We start from the raw sequence: 18,582 nt of genomic DNA, 5'->3' as shown, positions 1-18,582 counted from the left end.
CTCTGTAATAATTAATGTGTGCTTTAAGTGACAACTTTCAAGGAACTCTCAAAAGTTTACTGTTTAAAACAATTAGGAACATTTAATACACACTTACTTAAATGTAATTGGACAAATTCACCAAATCATTGGTAAAATACTCTTGTTTCTTTTGTCATATTATTTGCAGGCAGAACCCATACATAATATCACAATAAAATGAGTTTTCTCCTTTGTTATGCTTTGCCAAGCCTTTACTGCAGGTGTCTTTAGTATTTTTAGGGGTCCATGCAACAAAGTTGCAGGAACCCTTTTGATTTTGTTGCGATTGCGATCCTTCTGCTTAGCTAAAAGTGTCTGCCCAGGACCAACTACAAGGGCGAAAGGCATCAAACCTGGTAACTTGGTAGAACAGTAACTTGAGTATGATTTGGTAAACAGCTAAAATAACAAAAACAGTGTGTCCACACATATAGAGACCTGATTAAAGCAATTTTACGTAGTATGGTTTTGGGAACAAAAACATATTTAACCTGTAAGAAAAACAAGATATACTATATAAGCCAAACTAAAAATACAAAATGCAAGTCTGAAAATGGTCGAGTTGATTGTCTGAACAAGTGGAGGCAATACGGTCTATATCACTGTCCAACTGTGTGGTGGGAATCTTTTTTTGTGTTCCTGAGCTCACAAGTGAGTTTTTTTATTTTTTTCTCTGAATCTACCAAACTGTTGGGCCAGCTAATCCTGCTGTCTTTCTTATAGATCTGTTGAGTTTTTGCAGCCTGAGGATGGTTTCTTTCAAATACATTGAAAAGGACTTTGAACAGATTTTGTGGGTTCACAGGACGCGTTGACATCACCAGTCACACTGATTACTAAATATGTTATTTTACATCAAATGTGTTGACATATCGCAATATTTACGTTCATCTCATTTGCAGTGTTGGGCACGTTACTTTTAAAAAGTAATTAATTATACGTAGTTATTAGTTACTTCTCCCAAAAAGTAACTGAGTTAGTAACTGAATTACTCCACTATAAAAGTAACTAGTTACCAGGGAAAGTAACTATTGCATTACTTTTTAAAAAAAATATATGTTTAAATACATCTAAGAATTAGATTTTTTTTCAGAGTGTAATATACACTTCATGTGTACGTCCTTGCCTTTTACCTCAATGAGGTTAAAGTAGTGCCTATACTTCAACTACACTATATTACCAAAAGTATTCGCTCACCTGCCTTTACTCATTCTATGAACTGAAGTGCCATCCCATTCCTAACTCATAGAATTCAATATGATGTCGGTCCACCTTTTGCAGCTATTACAGCTTCAACTCTTCTGGGAAGACTGTCCACAAGGTTGAGGAGAGTGTTTATAGGAATTTTTGACCATTCTTCCAAAAGCGCATTGGTGAGGTCACACACTGATGTTGGTCGAGAAGGCCTGGCTCTCAGTCTCCGCTCTAATTCATCCCAAAGGTGTTCTATCGGGTTCAGGTCAGGACTCTGTGCAGGCCAGTCAAGTTCATCCACACCAGACTCTGTCATCCACGTCTTTATGGACCTTGCTTTGTGCACTGGTGCACAGTCATGTTGGAAGAGGAAGGGGCCCGCTCCAAACTGTTCCCACAAGGTTGGGAGCATGGAATTGTCCAAAATGTTTTGGTATCCTGAAGCATTCAATGTTCCTTTCACTGGAACTAAGGGGCCAAGCCCAGCTCCTGAAAAACAACCCCATACCATAATTCCTCCTCCACCAAATTTCACAGTTGGCACAATGCAATCTGAAATGTACCGTTCTCCTGGCAACCTCCAAACCCAGACTCGTCCATCAGATTGCCAGATGGAAAAGCGTGATTCATCACTCCAGAGAACGCGTCTCCACTGCTCTAGAGGCCAGTGGCGGCGTGCTTTACACCATTGCATCCGACGCCTTGCATTGCACTTGGTGATGTGTGGCTTGGCTGCAGCTGCTCGGCCATGGAAACCCATTCCATGAAGCTCTCTGCGTACTGTACTTGGGCTAATCTGAAGGTCACATGAAGTTTGTAGCTCTGTAGCAATTGACTGTGCAGAAAGTCGGCGACCTCTTTGCACTATGCGCTTCAGCATCCGCTGACCCCTCTCCGTCACTTTACGTGGCCTACCACTTCGTGGCTGAGTTGCTGTTTTTCCCAAACGCTTCCATTTTGTTATAATAGAGCTGACAGTTGACTGTGGAATATTTAGGAGCGAGGAAATTTCACGACTGGATTTGTTGCACAAGTGGCATCCTATGACAGTTCCACGCTGGAATTCACTGAGCTCCTGAGAGCGGCCCATTCTTTCACAAATGTCTTGTTTCACAGTCTGCATGCCTGAGTGCTTGAATTTATACACCTGGGGCCAGGCCAAGTGATTAGAACACCTGATTCTGATCATTTGAATGGGTGAGCGAATACTTTTGGTAATATAGTGTACCTCTGAATGCTCCATCTCTCCATTGCTGCAGACTATCTCTGATCGCTTGCCGATCAGAGATAGTCTGCCTGCCGCTGATTGGCTTACCATGAAATCTTACCCTGCCTTAGCCAATCATCATCACTTATGCGGCTACCCCCCACCCAGAGGGGGAAAAAAACACCTTTGCAGCTCTTGTGGCTGGCTGACGGCGCAACGTAACGCACCACATTTCAGTGTTGGTAACGGTAACGGAGGAAATAGTAATTAATTAGATTACTCATTGCTGAAAACAATAACACCGTTAGTAACGCCGTTTATTTTAACGCCGTTATTCCCATCACTGCCCATTTGTGAGTGGCTCCAACTCCCAGGCCAAACCACTTCAACACTATGTATGCTAATTAATGGCAGAATATGATGAACAACTTCTTTCTTATCTATACTAGGGAACTTGGTAAAATTTTAAGTTTGGATATAATTCCTTAATTTATAGATTTTATCTTAAATACTGTATGTTGTTCTAAATAAATATTCAAATTAAAGTTGAAAGCTTAATGGTGGATGTTATGGTTATTATTTAGTGATACTGTATTTTAACCAAAGGATATTTCTATTACTACTATAATAACTAGAGGTGGGACTTTTAATTTTAAGCATTTAATCGCAGTTTGAATTCCAAACAACGTGGAACTTTTGTCAGTGCACGATTTCCTGGTACACCGATTACACTGATGCACATGTGAGAGCTGAAAGTACGTTGTAAGAACTGATGGAAGGCAAATTTTATTTAAAAAAAAAAAAAACTACCTGATGGAAGCCTTGCTGAAAGCAGGTTTTTGTGCAAATTGTGCAAAAAAAGAGTTTGCATACCATCATTTCAACCCTACGGTATCATCTAAATGCAAAGCATGTTGCAGCACAGAAACCGCCGGAGCTGTTAATGCTAGTAGTCCCGGTCTGAGTACGGACAAGTGATGTCGGCAACACAAACATTTTTTTTTTTTTTTTTTAACCATTTAAAGTCAATACTGTTCTGACAAAGTACTTTAACTTTAGGTCTGTTTAGTTTTGGCCAAGGATATTTTCTTTCTTTTTCTACTGTTTTGAATTGAAATCCAATTAAATGCATTTTTCCACACTCCAGAAAAGAGCTTGAGTTTAAAATATTCATGTCTGTGTCTATTATTTGATTCAGTCGTCCACAAAAATCCATTTAAATTAAAAAAATTTGCTTTTTGGGGCAAATATTGTTATGTGATTAATCGAGATTAATTACAAAGCCTCTAATTAATTCGATGAATTTTTTTAATCAGTCACACCCCTAATAATAACTGAAAAGTAAATTGTCTAACTGAAAAAAATCATTTGTGGCAGCAGTAGTTCACAGCAACAATTTCTATATCCAATGGGTAAACTAAAATAACAAAAATTGTGCCAGTGTTCAAACGCATATGGGCTCAACTGTATAACTGGACTGGTGCATGTTGTTTGGACAGGCATGGCAAGCATCGACAGCAGTGCTCCAGAGACAACTTCCGACAGTTCCCCCACTCTCAGCCGACGGCCGCTCCGAGGCAGCTGGGCAGCAGCATCCTGGGGACGGGGCCAGGACAGTGACAGCATCAGCAGTTCATCATCTGATTCACTGGGCTCCTCCTCCTCTAGTGGCTCTCGCAGAGCAGGGGGTGGGGCCAGGTCCAAGAGCACTGATACCAGCAGGTAAACATGCACACCCTCCTTATCAAGGACTTCTGTTATAAAACTGTGTGTAGGATGTGAAAAAAAAAATAAAAAATCTGATATGAACAACTGTAAACATACAAGCTTGAATGCAAATTCAATATTTACATGCTAATCTACTTAAAAGTCCATCCACCCACATTCCTCTCACTGCACTCCCACAATTAACTATAAATCCTTGTTGCCAGTTTCTCATGAATGAGGAATAGAATGAATGTTGTTTTGACAACCAGACAGTAATGAATTACAGTAATCCAGCCTGGAAAACACAAATGCATGAACTAGTTTCTCAGCATCACGTTCAGACAGGATGTTCCTAATTTTGACGATGATATGCATGTGAAATAATATTCTGACTCTTAATTGTAAAACTTTATAAATAAGCTTCAAGTCTGCTTGGAGTTAGTCTCTACAGACTTTTCACACATGGATTTAGGATTTAGGTTGTTGCAGTTCTTCCTGGAAGGTCCCCTCAAGCTCTGTGACACTGGATGGCAACTGCTTTCTTAAGATCCCTTACAGTTGTTTCATTATGGAGGTCTGCTGAAAGTTCAATGGACTGCTTGGCTCACTCTATGACTTGCTGTATGAACTGTGGGATCAAATATACACACAAGCGTGTGCTGATCTAGACACTGCTCAATCAGTTCAGGTTGTCATGTGTGGACTTCAGTTCTAAACACATTTCAAGGGTAGTGTGAATAATGTCTCCCTAGAGTGCCACAGCTATTTTTAATAGATTTTCAAAAATGACCATTTTATCTATCTAGGACATAATAAATGTGTAAAAAGTGAAGCTACTACTCAGAATCCACTCTCTAAGCGTCTATAATTTGTCCATTTAAAATAAATGATTAACATGTCATTTCCCTGTATTCAGGTACAAAGGGCGACGTCCAGAGTGCCATGCCCCTCATGTGCCCAACCAGCCGTCCGAGGCAGCAGCCCATTTTTACTTTGAGCTGGCCAAGACGGTGCTGATCAAAGCTGGGGGTAACTCCTCCACCTCCATTTTCACCCAGCCTTCAGCAAGTGGGGGTCACCAAGGGCCCCATAGAAACCTGCACCTCTGTGCCTTTGAGATTGGCCTGTATGCTCTTGGCCTCCACAACTTTGTCTCACCCAACTGGTTGTCCAGGACCTACTCCTCCCATGTGTCCTGGATCACTGGTGAGGGGACGATTGTTTGAGAGAGACAAATAGTCACAGATTTTCAGATTCTTTTATTTTCTTGTCTGTCCTGCCTCACTTGACCCACTTCCCTAATATAGTATCGTCTTTCATTCTCTCAGGCCAGGCTATGGAGATCGGCAGCGCTGCCCTTAACATTCTGGTGGAGTGTTGGGATGGTCACCTCACCCCTCCTGAGGTAGCATCCCTGGCAGACCGAGCATCGCGGGCCAGGGACCCCAACATGGTTCGGGCTGCAGCGGAGTTAGCTCTGAGCTGCCTGCCTCATGCCCATGCCCTAAATCCTAATGAAATCCAGAGAGCCCTGGTGCAGTGCAAAGAGCAGGTACTGTGGGAACTGGATTACAGAATAATTGTTCAAGCTGTTGCTGAACACACTACATACTACTGAATGTGTTTATGTGCTTAGTCCCAACATAACAAGATTATTCCTCTTTTGACTTTATGTTCATAAAGGAACAGTTAGCATGGAATGTAAGCTTGGGTGTGTGGCACTCTGTTGAATGAAAAGTCATTGTGCCTGTGGAGTTGCTTTACATTTAACAAAGAAGGTATTAAAGGGGAACTCCGGCGCAAAATGAACCTGGAGTTAATAACACATGTGTACCGAGTTCGACCGTTCTCTGGTATTTGTTTTCATGCATTTGTTTTGTTAGTCAAATGTGACCAGTTTTCTTGCAAACCGCTATTTAGCGTATAACGCTAGCCTTCGGGGCACACCTACACATAAAAAGAATCGCTATTTCTATACCACTAACAAGGCTCACAATATCACCACACTTACACGGTAGCATAACTAGGGTCTCTACATGTAAACCGAAGCATTGAGAACTTTGCAAGTATACAGGCAGTTTATTAAAAAAGGAATACAGTACTGTTGGCGTCTGGCTCACATATCCAGGCGGGCGCCATCTTGGGGAAACTGAACTCTCTTTCCTATGCTCTCAGTGCTTTCTTCCGGCAACAGACAGTTCAGTTTCCCCAAGATGGCGCCCGCCTGGATATGCGAGCCGGACGCGAACGGTACTGTTTTCCTTTTTTAATAAACTGCCTGTATACTTGCAAAGTTCTCAATGCTTCGGTTTACATGTAGAGACCCTAGTTATGCTACCGTGTAAGTGTGGTGATATTGTGAGCCTTGTTAGTGGTATAGAAATAGCGATTTCTTTTTATGTGTAGGTGTGCCCCGAAGGCTAGCGTTATACGCTAAATAGCGGTTTGCAAGAAAGCTGGTCACATTTGACTAACAAAACAAATGCATGAAAATAAATACCAGAGAACGGTCGAACTCGGTACACATGTGTTATTAACCCCAGGTTCATTTTGCGCCGGAGTTCCCCTTTAAGTGGTTTATTGGAGTAAATCAAGTAAATAAGCATTCCATAATGTTCAGTACACTCATCAACCATTTTCACACCTCCAACTACCTTCCTCCAACTGTCCCTCTCTCTTTCAGGATAATGTGATGCTGGAGAAGGCCTGCATGGCTGTAGAGGAAGCAGCCAAGGGTGGAGGTGTGTATCCTGAGGTTCTGTTTGAGGTGGCTCACCAGTGGTACTGGCTGTATGAGCAGTCAGTGGGTGGGGGCTCAAGCCAGCTGCGTGAGACCTCTGGGCGCTGTGGGGCCAATGGTGGTTCGGGCAGAAGACCTCCAGAGTCCAGCTGTAGTGTCCTAGACAGTGGGGCGAATATGGAGTCTCCAGGAGTGGCAGCAGTCACAGCCTCAGTTACAGCAGCAGCCGTTGTACCTGTCATCTCAGTAGGCTCCACCATTTTCCAGTCGCATGCAATGCCTGGGCAGGCTATTGCTCATCCCCACAGCCAGGGCCTCCACCCCTACACCACAATCCAGGCTCATCTCCCCACCGTCTGTACCCCCCAATACCTGGGACACCCTCTGCAGCACATAGCCCGGCCCACTGTCTTTCCTGTGGCTGGGGCTGCATATCCACAGGTCAGAACTCCTTTTGACACAGTGATTGGGTATTTTGTGGAACCTCATTTCTATTAAGAAATCGCTATTTGGGTGTCTAAAGCTAAAATTTTAAAGTACAGTTCTGTCTACAAATTTTAAAGACTACAAACTACATGAGCACTCAGTGTACTTAGCATGACACATCTGACCAATTTTCAAGATGCTGAATGTTTTGAGGGTGGACTTTTGGAACAAACATTATTTTACTATTTTACATCTATTTTCTGATCATTTTCCACACTATAACTGAACGACTGATCATTCTGAAAAATAACCAATGTAATGACCACTGTAATTTAGTTGAGTCCAGTATATGATAAAACATGTCCAAAAAGCCAAAATAATGCAGTATTGTATGCTTAGCTCAGGTGGAACAATTATATGGAAAAGGGGAATAGGATAAAATTGGTGATCAACCTACATCAAAGTGTAGACAGATGTGTGCTCTTTCAGACAGTGTAACTACCAAAAGACAGGGGCTTACAGAATTTCACCTACTGTAGGAGTTTCAAAGTGACAGATACAGAGTACAGTTCAGTTGCTCTAAAGACTACAATACATACCGAAACACTTTTTATGCTTTGATTTCAACCTTTCAACACCAGGAAGAGAAACTTGCAGTGATGAGTACAGCGATGTACTGTAGTGCTCATGGTGTTAAAACTACAGCAATATGAGTAAAGAATTTTGTGTGAAGTTTCAGTGAAGTCTCAGTTTGACTGAGGAACAATGACATCATAACCATGGCATGTTCAACTGGCAGCCACACAGCTTATGGGCATTTAGGCCATAATATCTTTTCATCAAAATCTTTTAGAATTTCATCACTGTGCTGTCCACCATTTAATTTTCCTCCAGAACTGCTTTTTTGATGGGTTCTTTCAAGATTTTTAGCCAAGTGTTTAAAAACATTTCAGCTTTTTAGCTAATTCAGTATTTCAGCATTTCAAACGTATTTAGGTAGGGGAGCAGCGTCTAACTCTATTACATGGCACAATTATAATTACACCTTCAGCTCTATGATACATTTCAGCTTTTAGCTGTTATAGAAGATTCAGTCCATATTTCAGCATATTCAGCAAAGCCAAATATTTAAGCATTCATCAATCACATGATGAATAATGAATAAAATATTTTCTAGCTTATTGTAAAACATCTTTTTGCAAAATGGACAACTTATCTGCGTGCATGTTTGTGTACCTCGTCAGGGAATGCATCCAGCATTTATTGGTGCCCAGTACCCATTCTCTGTGGCCACCGGCCCCCAGCCATCTATGGCTGCCACAGCTGTTACCTTCCCTGGTGTTCCTGTACCATCGATGACTCAGATCGCAGTCCATCCCTACCACACTGAGACTGGTCTGCCCCTCAGCACCACTGTAGCAGGCAAGGACTATTATTTTATTTTATTCAGTTTAAGGACAGCATGCGCTTACATTAATCCTTTTAAAGAAAAAAAAAAAGATGGGCGCACCAGATTTAGCAGAAGCTTTAATTTCCATCTGTAGTCCTACATAAAACATGGAATAGACACCACATAAAAACAAAATGCATACAAGATAACCTTACATACACACTCAACCTAGAGCTAAACAACGAGTACAAGTACCAGCACTCAATACCACACATCATATATATATATACAGGACAACGCCACGTAGTAAAAATGTCATACATACATATGCCACAAATTCACTTGCACCTCATGGTAAGTATGAGATAAAACAACTACCTGTTATGAGTATATTTAAATTATGATTAAAATGTTTCATTTAAAAAAGAAAAAAATGAAGTTGGACCTAAGTACATTTATTGTTATAAGTGCCAATCCCTAAAGCAGGGATGGGCAACCTAAATGATGGAGGGGGCCACAATTTTTCATCAACACTACCAGAGGGCCACATAGGACCGCGCAATTAACCAGATATGACAAAACTGCCATTTTAAATATGTTTGTGTGTGTGTATGTTTATTGAAGCAAACAAAAAATATTATTTTTAATTAATTTGTGCATTTTTACGCTAAGAAAGAGTTTAACATTTTCCCTGTATACCCACTCTTCCTCACCACTACCTGCAGTGGGCACTGGTAAAAAGTACTTTTGACTTTTGATTTGAGGTCCGCTACGAGAGCAGCCCTTGCAGCTTCAGTATACTTCTCGTATTTAGCTTTGTGTTGTAGCGGCGACTTCAATTGAAAATTTTCATGGCAGATAACGTCTCTAAGCAGACTAAGCACATAGGTTTGTCTTTACATTCTGTGAACAGATAACCTTCTTTCACTTTAAAGACACGATTTTCTCGATCAAGCTTGACCGAGCCACTCCGCTACTCTGTCCGTAGTCTCAGATAGTTTGGCTACAACCTCGTCAGAATTTTTTCCATGTTGATTAAAACAGTATCATCAGCATACAATATTGTTTCTGCTACATATTATTATTGCTGTGCTTCTTATTTTATTGTATTTCGTTGTCTAGATTTTACAGGTCAGAGATTTATTTCATATTTTTGGTAGTCAGTGTGAATTAGTGTAATGTACTTTTCATGTTTTACAGTAGGTAGCATACACTCTGGCCCCACTATCCAAGCCATACAGGGTGCATCTCTGCCCTCTGTTTCTGCCCAGCCCACTTCATTGCTCAGCACTCCTTTCGCAGCAGAAGACGAGCAACACAACCAGCCAATCAGCCAACAGGGCCTCCACTATCTACATTCTGCATACAGAGTTGGTGAGGAGTTTCTGTCTCAATTTGCTTGGTATGAATGTAGTACAGTGTGTAGAACAGTCAACTGAATAAATGATATACATGATGTTCTTTTGTGGAAAGGCATGCTAGCACTGGAGATGCTGGGCAGGAGGGCTCACAATGACCATCCCAACAACTTTTCCAGAAGCCCACCTTACACTGAGGACGTCAAATGGCTTCTGGGACTTGCTGCAAGGCTAGGTGAGCCATTCAATTCATGCAACATTCTTTGGCTTTGCATTACTGAATTATGATTAAAATATTTAATACCACACTGAGATAATGAAATTATTAAATTAAAAATAACGCGAATAAAATGAAATAAAGTACCATTCGTTAATACACAGGATTAGATGTTACAATTCCTTGTGCCACAATCCCAGGCAAAACACATTTAGAGGCCCTGTCCAACTGAGAAACCCTAACAAACCTACGGTCATGAGATATGACGATTAAACCTACAATCTAAATGAACTAAGTAAGTGCTGCTGGCTTGTATGGCCCACAGAGCAGCAAACCTACGGTCATGAGATATGCCGATTAACCTATAATCTAAATGAACTAAGTAAATGCTGCTGGCCCACAGAGCAGCAGAGGATAATTCAGACCTTGTGAAATATAAGCTAACCAAATGCAGCAGCTAACCAAACAAAGAAATTTCGCAACCAACCAACATGAAGACATCAGATACCTGGCCTAGTCAACAGCAGTATGCAGCGAGTCATTGGGGTTGTCAAGTGGGCACCTACCTTCACCAGAACATAACATGAAATAAGAAAAGTAATAAATACCTTTTCTTCACACTTCTGAGAGAAGTGAGAACACTTAAGCAAGTTATGTCAGAAAGTAACATTTTTGCTATACAGTAACTTTCAAATGTATATTTTCAAGTGCTTTACAAATGAATGAAAGATAACCTGCAGGCCCAAGCAGGGATATAAGAGATTTTAAAGTTCACTGATGAGCTAGATTATTCAAGACCTCATAGATGATGAGGAAGATCTGAGATAATAGGACATAATTTTGCAATATACCATGGATGAAATTTGAGGAGTCTTAGGGTCTGACTGACACGTAGTGCTTCGCGTCATCAGTATAGCAATAATAAAACACAACTAAATCGTCATAGTGTCAGGAGGAGCATATATAAGGAAAATTAAACTGATCCAAGATTTTATCCCAGAGGCACCACACAAGCGCAGAGAGCACTCATTTCTCAAGTGGTAATGATATAGCTACACTGGTGGGAGGATGCAAAACGCTCCAAATCTGTCAGATTGCAAGGGCACCTGTGCACAGTCCTCTTCAGATCGCCCCACAGATTTTCAGTAGCCACAATCTTGTTTTATCATTGTTCATGTTTTTGTAATTTTGGGATTACAGTGTATTTCCTCCTTTCTACATTTCCCCTTAACTTGAAGACTGAAGAGGTTCTCTCACCCTCCATTTTCACTTTTTTCCCAATGTTTTGTTTTATTTTGCTTTTAATGAAACCACAGAGTGTGATTCATATTCCCGCTCCAATGTTCCTGGCATTATTTAACAAATGCTTGTCTCTGTGGATTTGAATCTTTGAAGTGTGTTTTGGTGAAAAACAAGATTTGCAAGGAAAAAGGATTTAATAAGAAAAGATTTATTTATTATTTATTGCCCCACAGATTTTCAATAGGATTCAGGTCTGGGCTCTGTCTGAGCCATTCCAAAACTTTAATCTTCTTCTGGTGAAGCCATTCGTTTGTTGACCTGGATGTATGCTTTTGTCGTTGTCATACTTAAAATTAAGTTCCTCTTCATCTTCAGCTGAAGCCTGAAGGTCCTGTGCCAAAATTGGCTTGTATTTGGAACTGTTCATAATTCCCTCCACCTTGATTAAGGCCCCAGTTCCAGCTGGAAAAAAAAAAAAAAAAACGCCCCAAAGCACGATGCTGCCACCACCATGCTTCACTGTGGGTATTGTGTTCTTTTGGTGATGTGCAGTGTTGATGTTCGCCAAACATATAATCAACATGTACATTTCGTTTCGTCAACTCTTTACTGACATATCAAGTACAGTTTGAAAAGGTTTTAAATCCATATTCAGAACAAATCGGATATACTGTGAAATCAAATTCCTCTTCCACACTAACTGTGTTTGTAAAGTGTTCTCACTTAATGATTTTACTTTTTTTCACATGGCTGAATATGCTCATTTACAATCAACTCCTTCACAGCAACTTCTGTTTTAAGATAACCTATAAAACAAATAATGATGCCACAATTGTTGTGAGTAACAATTATGTGACAAACAGGGCTAACACCTCAGTGACAGGGTTGACACCAGTTACAATTAACTGACTATACTGTTTGTTTAAATTAAAGGTATAGGTGCAATAACTCATCAGACCACATGACCTTCTTCCATTCCTCCAGAGTCCAATCTGGATAGCTGTCTCTTTAAGAAAGATGGTAGTCTTGAGTTGCTATGGATGTGTGCCACTGAACTGAGGGCATGTTGCAAATATACAGTAAAAAATAAATAAAGATGAACGTTTGTCTTGCTGTTTGTTTTGGAGGTGCAACAGATAAATGTTTTAGACGAACATCTTCGCGATCTACTGGTCGATCTACCGGTCGATCGTGATCGATGTAATGGGCACCCCTGGTCTAACGCATTATAAAAACTGGAAGGATAGTGGGGAACCATCGTCTTCGAGGAAGAAATGTGGTTGGAAAAAAATCCTGATTGATCATGATCAATGATCACTAAAACATTTGGTGAAATCAAATCAAAGAAAAACAACAGTAGAACTCAGGGCTATGTTTAATAGTGAAATTTAAGGGGATCTACTGTTTTTTACAACCTGGACTTTATTTCTGGCATAAAATACGGTCGTTTACTCACCCATATAACTTTTGTGTCATTTGTATTCCTTCGGGAGATAATTAGATCAGCGTAGATCCATGTAGTGCAGGGGTGTCGAACTGATCCGTGAAGGGCCACTGTGGCTGCAGGTTTTCATTCCAAGCATGCAGCACCCATGCAGTGGGTGTGGCTGGCAAGTTTTTGTTCCAATCAAGCAAGAGGACACCTGAAGTGACTGTGTGAAGGCAGTTCAGTTGATTGATTAAGCCAAGTCAGGTGTGCTTCTGCATGGTTAGAATGAAAACCTGCAGCCACAGTGGCCCTTTCACGGATCAGTCTGACACACGTGATGTAGTGGGAGTCGCTGGGGCTCTGAAACAAAGCCTCTTAATAACGCATTTGCCACGAAACTCCTTTCACCAATATTTTGTTATCGTACGCTAGTGCTATTCCCTGGATGATGTTGTTTCTTAACAAATTAGCAAATTTGCAAATTACAGGTTAACAAGCCGCTCAGAGATGACATCATCCAGGTCAGTAGGTCAACCTACAGACCCCGGATGATGATAATAGGTAACTCCGGACTCAACAGGAAAGCGCACTAGCGTACGATAACAAAATATTGGTGAAATGAACAAGTTTTGCGGCAGATAATGCGTTATTTAGAGGCTGCGTTTCGGTGCCCCAGTCACTCCCACTACGTGGATATACGCTGATCTAATTATCTCCCGCAGGAATACGAATTACACAAAAGTTATATGGGTGAGTAAACGACCGTATTTTATGCCAGAAATAAGGTCCAGGTTGTAAAGAACAGTAGTTCCCGTTTAAGAGCTCTTCCACACATGCGAAGGTAACTCAAGGGAATTGGACTGAACAGCTGTGTAGCCACTAATCAGTGAGACTAACTAAAAAATGGCTTCGATTTGCTAGGGAGCGTAAAGATTGGGCTGGAGCAATGGAAAAAGGCCATGTGGTCTGATGAGTCCAGATTTGCCTTGTGAAAGGATTTTCTCCTTTAGCTTGTTGCTTCCTATGTTTTGTATCTATATATCTAATTTTCTTTCATTCTCTTGTCTGTACATTTTGTCAGGAGTCAACTATGTGTATCAGTTTTGTGTTGGAGCAGCAAAAGGTGTTCTCAGTCCATTCGTCCTACAGGAAATCATCATGGAGGCTCTGCAAAGGCTGAACCCCGCCCACATCCACGCCCACCTCCGAACGCCTGCATTCCACCAGCTTGTCCAGCGCTGCCAACAGGCCTACCTGCAGGTACAACACATTCATATCTGTACTGCAGGAGTTGTAAAAAAATGTTAATATTCATAAATAATCTGGATTTTATACAGCATGTAAAAAGGGGGAGCATCCCAGAATTTGAGAATAGGTATTGAGTAGAACATCTTTAAAAACTAAATTAATAAATTGGAGTCTAAATAAATCTAGAAAAAAATAAATAAAAAAAACATATTAGTAAGGCAGAAATGATCCAGTTATGTAGTCATTATTCATGCCTTCAGTATCTAAGAGGGACTGTCTGAGATTATATTTTGCTGTAACTAATTCATAGTGTCTAACGTATCGTCCAGCAATTCAAAGGCTACCACTTGAGACATTCTTCTTTACCAGTCCAAGTCAAATTGAGACCACAATACTTATTACTTGAATTTTAACACTTGGATCTGACCTAAATTTGTACACCAGCAAATGTGTATCAATTAAATAAAATTAATAATAGTGAATGGTGAACATGGACAGAAGGATGTGCGTAAGGATGTTGGTTCTGGGTTGAGTGAATCCAGACTACATATTACAGTTACAACATCCTCTCTTTTTGCAGTACATTCACCACCGGCTCATCCACCTGACGCCTGCTGACTATGATGACTTTGTTAACATCATACGCAGTGCTCGAGGTGCTTTCTGCCTGACACCAGTGGGCATGATGCAGTTTAATGATGTGCTGCAGAACCTAAAAAGAGGCAAGCAGACCAAGGAGCTGTGGCAGCGCATATCCCTGGAAATGGCAACTTTCTCCCCCTGAACAGCACACTCAGAGAGAGATTGTGCTGGGTTTGAGCCTGGGTACACAGCTTGTAGCATTGCTACTGCTGCTGCACTGAGCCGCCAACATTCATGTTAACCGGTTCCTTAAGGGACCCTGCTCCCTGTTATGTGGACTCAAAAACCACACGTGCAGTACAATTGGCTCCCATTCCCCAACCTATTTTTTATCTGTGTGGACAAACGCACGGCTTCCTGCTCCCGGTCAACTTCCTGCTCTCCCCTGTTCCTGCCTGACTCCACAATCTTGTTTTATCATTGTTCATGTTTTTGTAATTTTGGGATTACAGTGTATTTCCTCCTTTCTTAATTTCTCCTAAACTTGAAGACAGAAGAGGTTCTCTCACCCTCCATTTTCACTTATTTTCTGATGTTTTGCAGTTTTATTTAATTTTGCTTTTAATGAAACCACTGAGTGTAATTCATATTCCCGCTCCAGTGTTCATGGCATTATTTAACAAATGCTTGTCACTATGGATCTTTGAAGTGTGTTTTGGTGAAAAACAAGATTTGCAAGGAAAATGGGTTTAATAAGAAAAGATTTTTTTGTCAGTACAGGTGCGGATTTTTTTTAGATTTGTTTAATTGGTTTTGATACTTAAGGACTGACTGAGAGGAAGGGAACCAAATGATTGAAAGTTGAAGGAGCTGTTGTGTGGGCTCCATAGGTACATTTCAGCCTACACGTGTATTGAACACGGCTCCAGACCAAAACCAGAGGCCCCCTTACAACTTTTTTTTTTCTCAAAACTCCTAGGGCTACATGACATTTTTAGTGTGTTATTCCAAGTAGATGCCACAAACTGTCTTGTGGTCAGAGAAGTTTTCTTATCCTGTCCTATCAGACAGATTTTCAGCATCAGTCTCAGAAAATGTCAATAAAGTTTTTGATAAATATTCATATGCATTAGAAAAGATTTCTTGACATTTAATAAAGCAAGCCAAATGTGTCACATATAGTTGGTTATACAGTCTTAGAACAGCAAGCATTTCAACACTCGCCCATCTTGCACCTTTTTCCTGGAGGTGGTGAAGTTAGCCAGATGTACATTTTTCAAACTAATCAGTCCCCATCATCATTCTTCCAGTGTGCTCCTTACAGTAAAACACAAGCATACAGTTTACACTTCTGATAAAACATACATTGAAATGTATCTTTGTGTAGTTTGCCCGTGTGCTGTGTCTTCTTTTCTTCATACAGGTAAGAGACACCCTTGATCCTTGTATAGGCCACTGCTACTACTACTACTTCAGGAAGTAGTTGGTTTGGTAAATGTACATCTTTGATGGGACTGTCTTAACTACTGTGTGGGCAGGGCTGATTGTTACTGTTCTTCTGCCATCTTCTTCAGAGACTGTAGTTTAAAATAACATACATGCCAGTTTAGAACCACTCAATCTGCTTGAATTTGTAGACTCCCTTAAGTCTTTATTTTGCCAATATTGATACAGAGGAGAGTCTGCAGTGGCTTTTTTGTGTATGCTGTTTCGCACATGTGCGATGCGGTTTTCCCTCCAAAGTCCATACCTTCAAAGACAACGATTTTGTAACGCAGTGGCCAATCAGTATTGCACTGCTGTGGTTTGGCTCTGGAGAGCCCTGCTTCACTGAGTCCAAACACTCAACCAGACTTGTCACATCTCGGAGAGAGTGGCCCCTTTCTTCAGTGTGTTTAGCTCTAGACCATGGTGCTGTTACTTTAACATGTGAATGCTCTCTGTCCAGGCAGCTGTTGTGATTCTGAATCTGCCTGTTTTATTGGTTGTGGACCTCACAGGTGAAGGTGACTTAGTAGAAAATGTACTGTGATATTTTTGTATTTCTCACAAGTGTAGATTGATTGCAGAGTTCTATATGTGCTGATTGCAAAGGGTTCTAATTTAGAGTGACAACATTAAAAAAATATATATAAAAGCAATACTAAGTGTGTACAGTTTACTTAATAAAGATAATTCAAAACACTTAACCTTCTTTGGCTGATGTGTAGGATTCAGTCTGACTTTTCATTCATTTCCCTTACTGAGAGCCAAGAGGTCCAACTGCAGAGTTAAGAGCAAATGTTTGTAGTAGAACACACAGGCTATGTCCACATTTTAGCTAGGTTATTTCAGGTCATATGCGTCCTACTGTTTGCACCAGTTACACTGACTTTTTACCATGGATGGATGGATGGATTCCTTTTTGTTTTTTGATCAGCCGTCCTTGTGGGACCATTTTCATGTAAACCTCCAGCCCTTTCTCTTCGACTGAAGTGAGGGTACACAATTACATATTTTTTAAGTCCATATACAGTATGCTTAGACACTGACAATGTTTTTGTTATTCTATTTATTTAACAAAACATACTGAAGTTACATAATGTATATGTCCTTAAAGTGCAGGCTCACATTCTCAACTTTAATTCAGGAGTATCCACACCCTAACTGAAGGAAAGTCAAGTTGAATGCATGCTTGATCAGACTGAGAGCAGGTGACTTACTCAGCTGAGGCAGAATATTCCAATTCTTTGACTGAAAAATAAAACATCCTGGTACTGTGAAGCATTCATCTTTGTGCCATTTGTGAGAACATGCAAATTCCACACAGAAAGGCCCAGTAAATCAGTATGTTCCTATACAGGAATTTATCCAGCCTGTCCTGTTATCTGTTACATCAACAATAAACAGGCTCTTACAAAACTGGTCTGGCTTTTTCAGATTTTTTCCCACCCCAAACTATGTAAAAATACAAAAGGAAAAAAGTTCTCAAGTTTGTTGAAAAACTCTATGAGAAGCCAAAACTACTTAACACCTTGAAATAACATGCAGGTCAAAGAGTGAGTCCAGAGGACAAAACGTTTCATATACAGCTGAACCGGTGAAGGGCTGTCGTCGACCACAAACGGAGTGAAAGATACTACGCAGTTCATACAGATTTGCCAAAATGATCATATTCTCCATACATTAAAAACTCCTACATAATGACACTATTTTGTTGCCATTTAAAGTACATATTATTATTTAGGAATTTGTTTTTAAAACTTAACAACTGTAGAATTTGGCCAGTCTGCATTAAATCTGATATTCTGGTTCAGAACAATATACATATGTAGTTGAACATAGCAAATTTGATGAAATTTGAAAAAAGCTCCAAGCATCTGTTTTAAGAAATGTCTTATAACAGCCTCTATTCTGGTATGTCTAAACATCCTTCACAAGTGAGCAAAATCTCATAAAATTTGGAGGTTGATTGTCTAAGTTACATTCATTCATTCATTCATTCATTCATTCATCTTCTATACACGCTTATTCCTGTTAAGGGTCGCGGGGGTCTGTTGGAGCCTGTCCCAGCTGTCAGTGGGGCAAGAGGCGGGGCTACACCCTGGACAGGTTGCCAGTCTATCGCAGGGCCAACACAGAGAGCTAAACAGCCAGTCACACTCACACGCACACCTACGGCCAATTTAGAATCACCAATTAACCTAACCCGCATGTCTTTGGATGGTGGGAGGAAGCCAGAGTACTCGGAGAGAACCCACTGGCCGACTGGGCCTTTCTGTGTGGAGTTTGCATGTTTTCCCTGTGTCTGCGTGGGTGATTCTAAATTGGCCGTAGGTGTG

The 18,582-nt window shown here is 40.6% G+C and overlaps 1 protein-coding gene across 2 annotated transcripts in view; it reads left to right on the top strand.

The window, feature by feature from the left end:
* zswim8 (zinc finger, SWIM-type containing 8) overlaps window positions 1-17,449 on the top strand; it is an 81,555-nt gene extending 64,106 nt beyond the window's left edge. The window contains exons 18-26 of one of the 2 annotated variants that reach the window (XM_084561089.1): window positions 3,922-4,144; window positions 5,046-5,335; window positions 5,458-5,681; window positions 6,813-7,310; window positions 8,540-8,717; window positions 9,886-10,059; window positions 10,159-10,278; window positions 14,013-14,191; window positions 14,760-17,449. In XM_084561089.1, coding sequence (XP_084417215.1) covers window positions 3,922-4,144; window positions 5,046-5,335; window positions 5,458-5,681; window positions 6,813-7,310; window positions 8,540-8,717; window positions 9,886-10,059; window positions 10,159-10,278; window positions 14,013-14,191; window positions 14,760-14,963 — 2,090 coding nt within the window. In that variant the 3' untranslated portion in view covers window positions 14,964-17,449. Of the gene's footprint in view, window positions 1-3,921; window positions 4,145-5,045; window positions 5,336-5,457; window positions 5,682-6,304; window positions 7,311-8,539; window positions 8,718-9,885; window positions 10,060-10,158; window positions 10,279-14,012; window positions 14,192-14,759 lie in introns of those variants that run through there. The other variant, XM_084561090.1, reaches the window with a different exon arrangement.
* Window positions 17,450-18,582: the final 1,133 nt, after the last annotated feature.

This window comes from Chelon labrosus (assembly GCF_963514085.1).
Source record: "Chelon labrosus genome assembly, chromosome: 15".
Classification (NCBI taxonomy): Eukaryota; Metazoa; Chordata; class Actinopteri; order Mugiliformes; family Mugilidae; genus Chelon; species Chelon labrosus.
The sequence above is the reverse complement of the archived record's forward strand: the minus strand, read 5'-3'. Positions and strand labels throughout refer to the sequence as shown.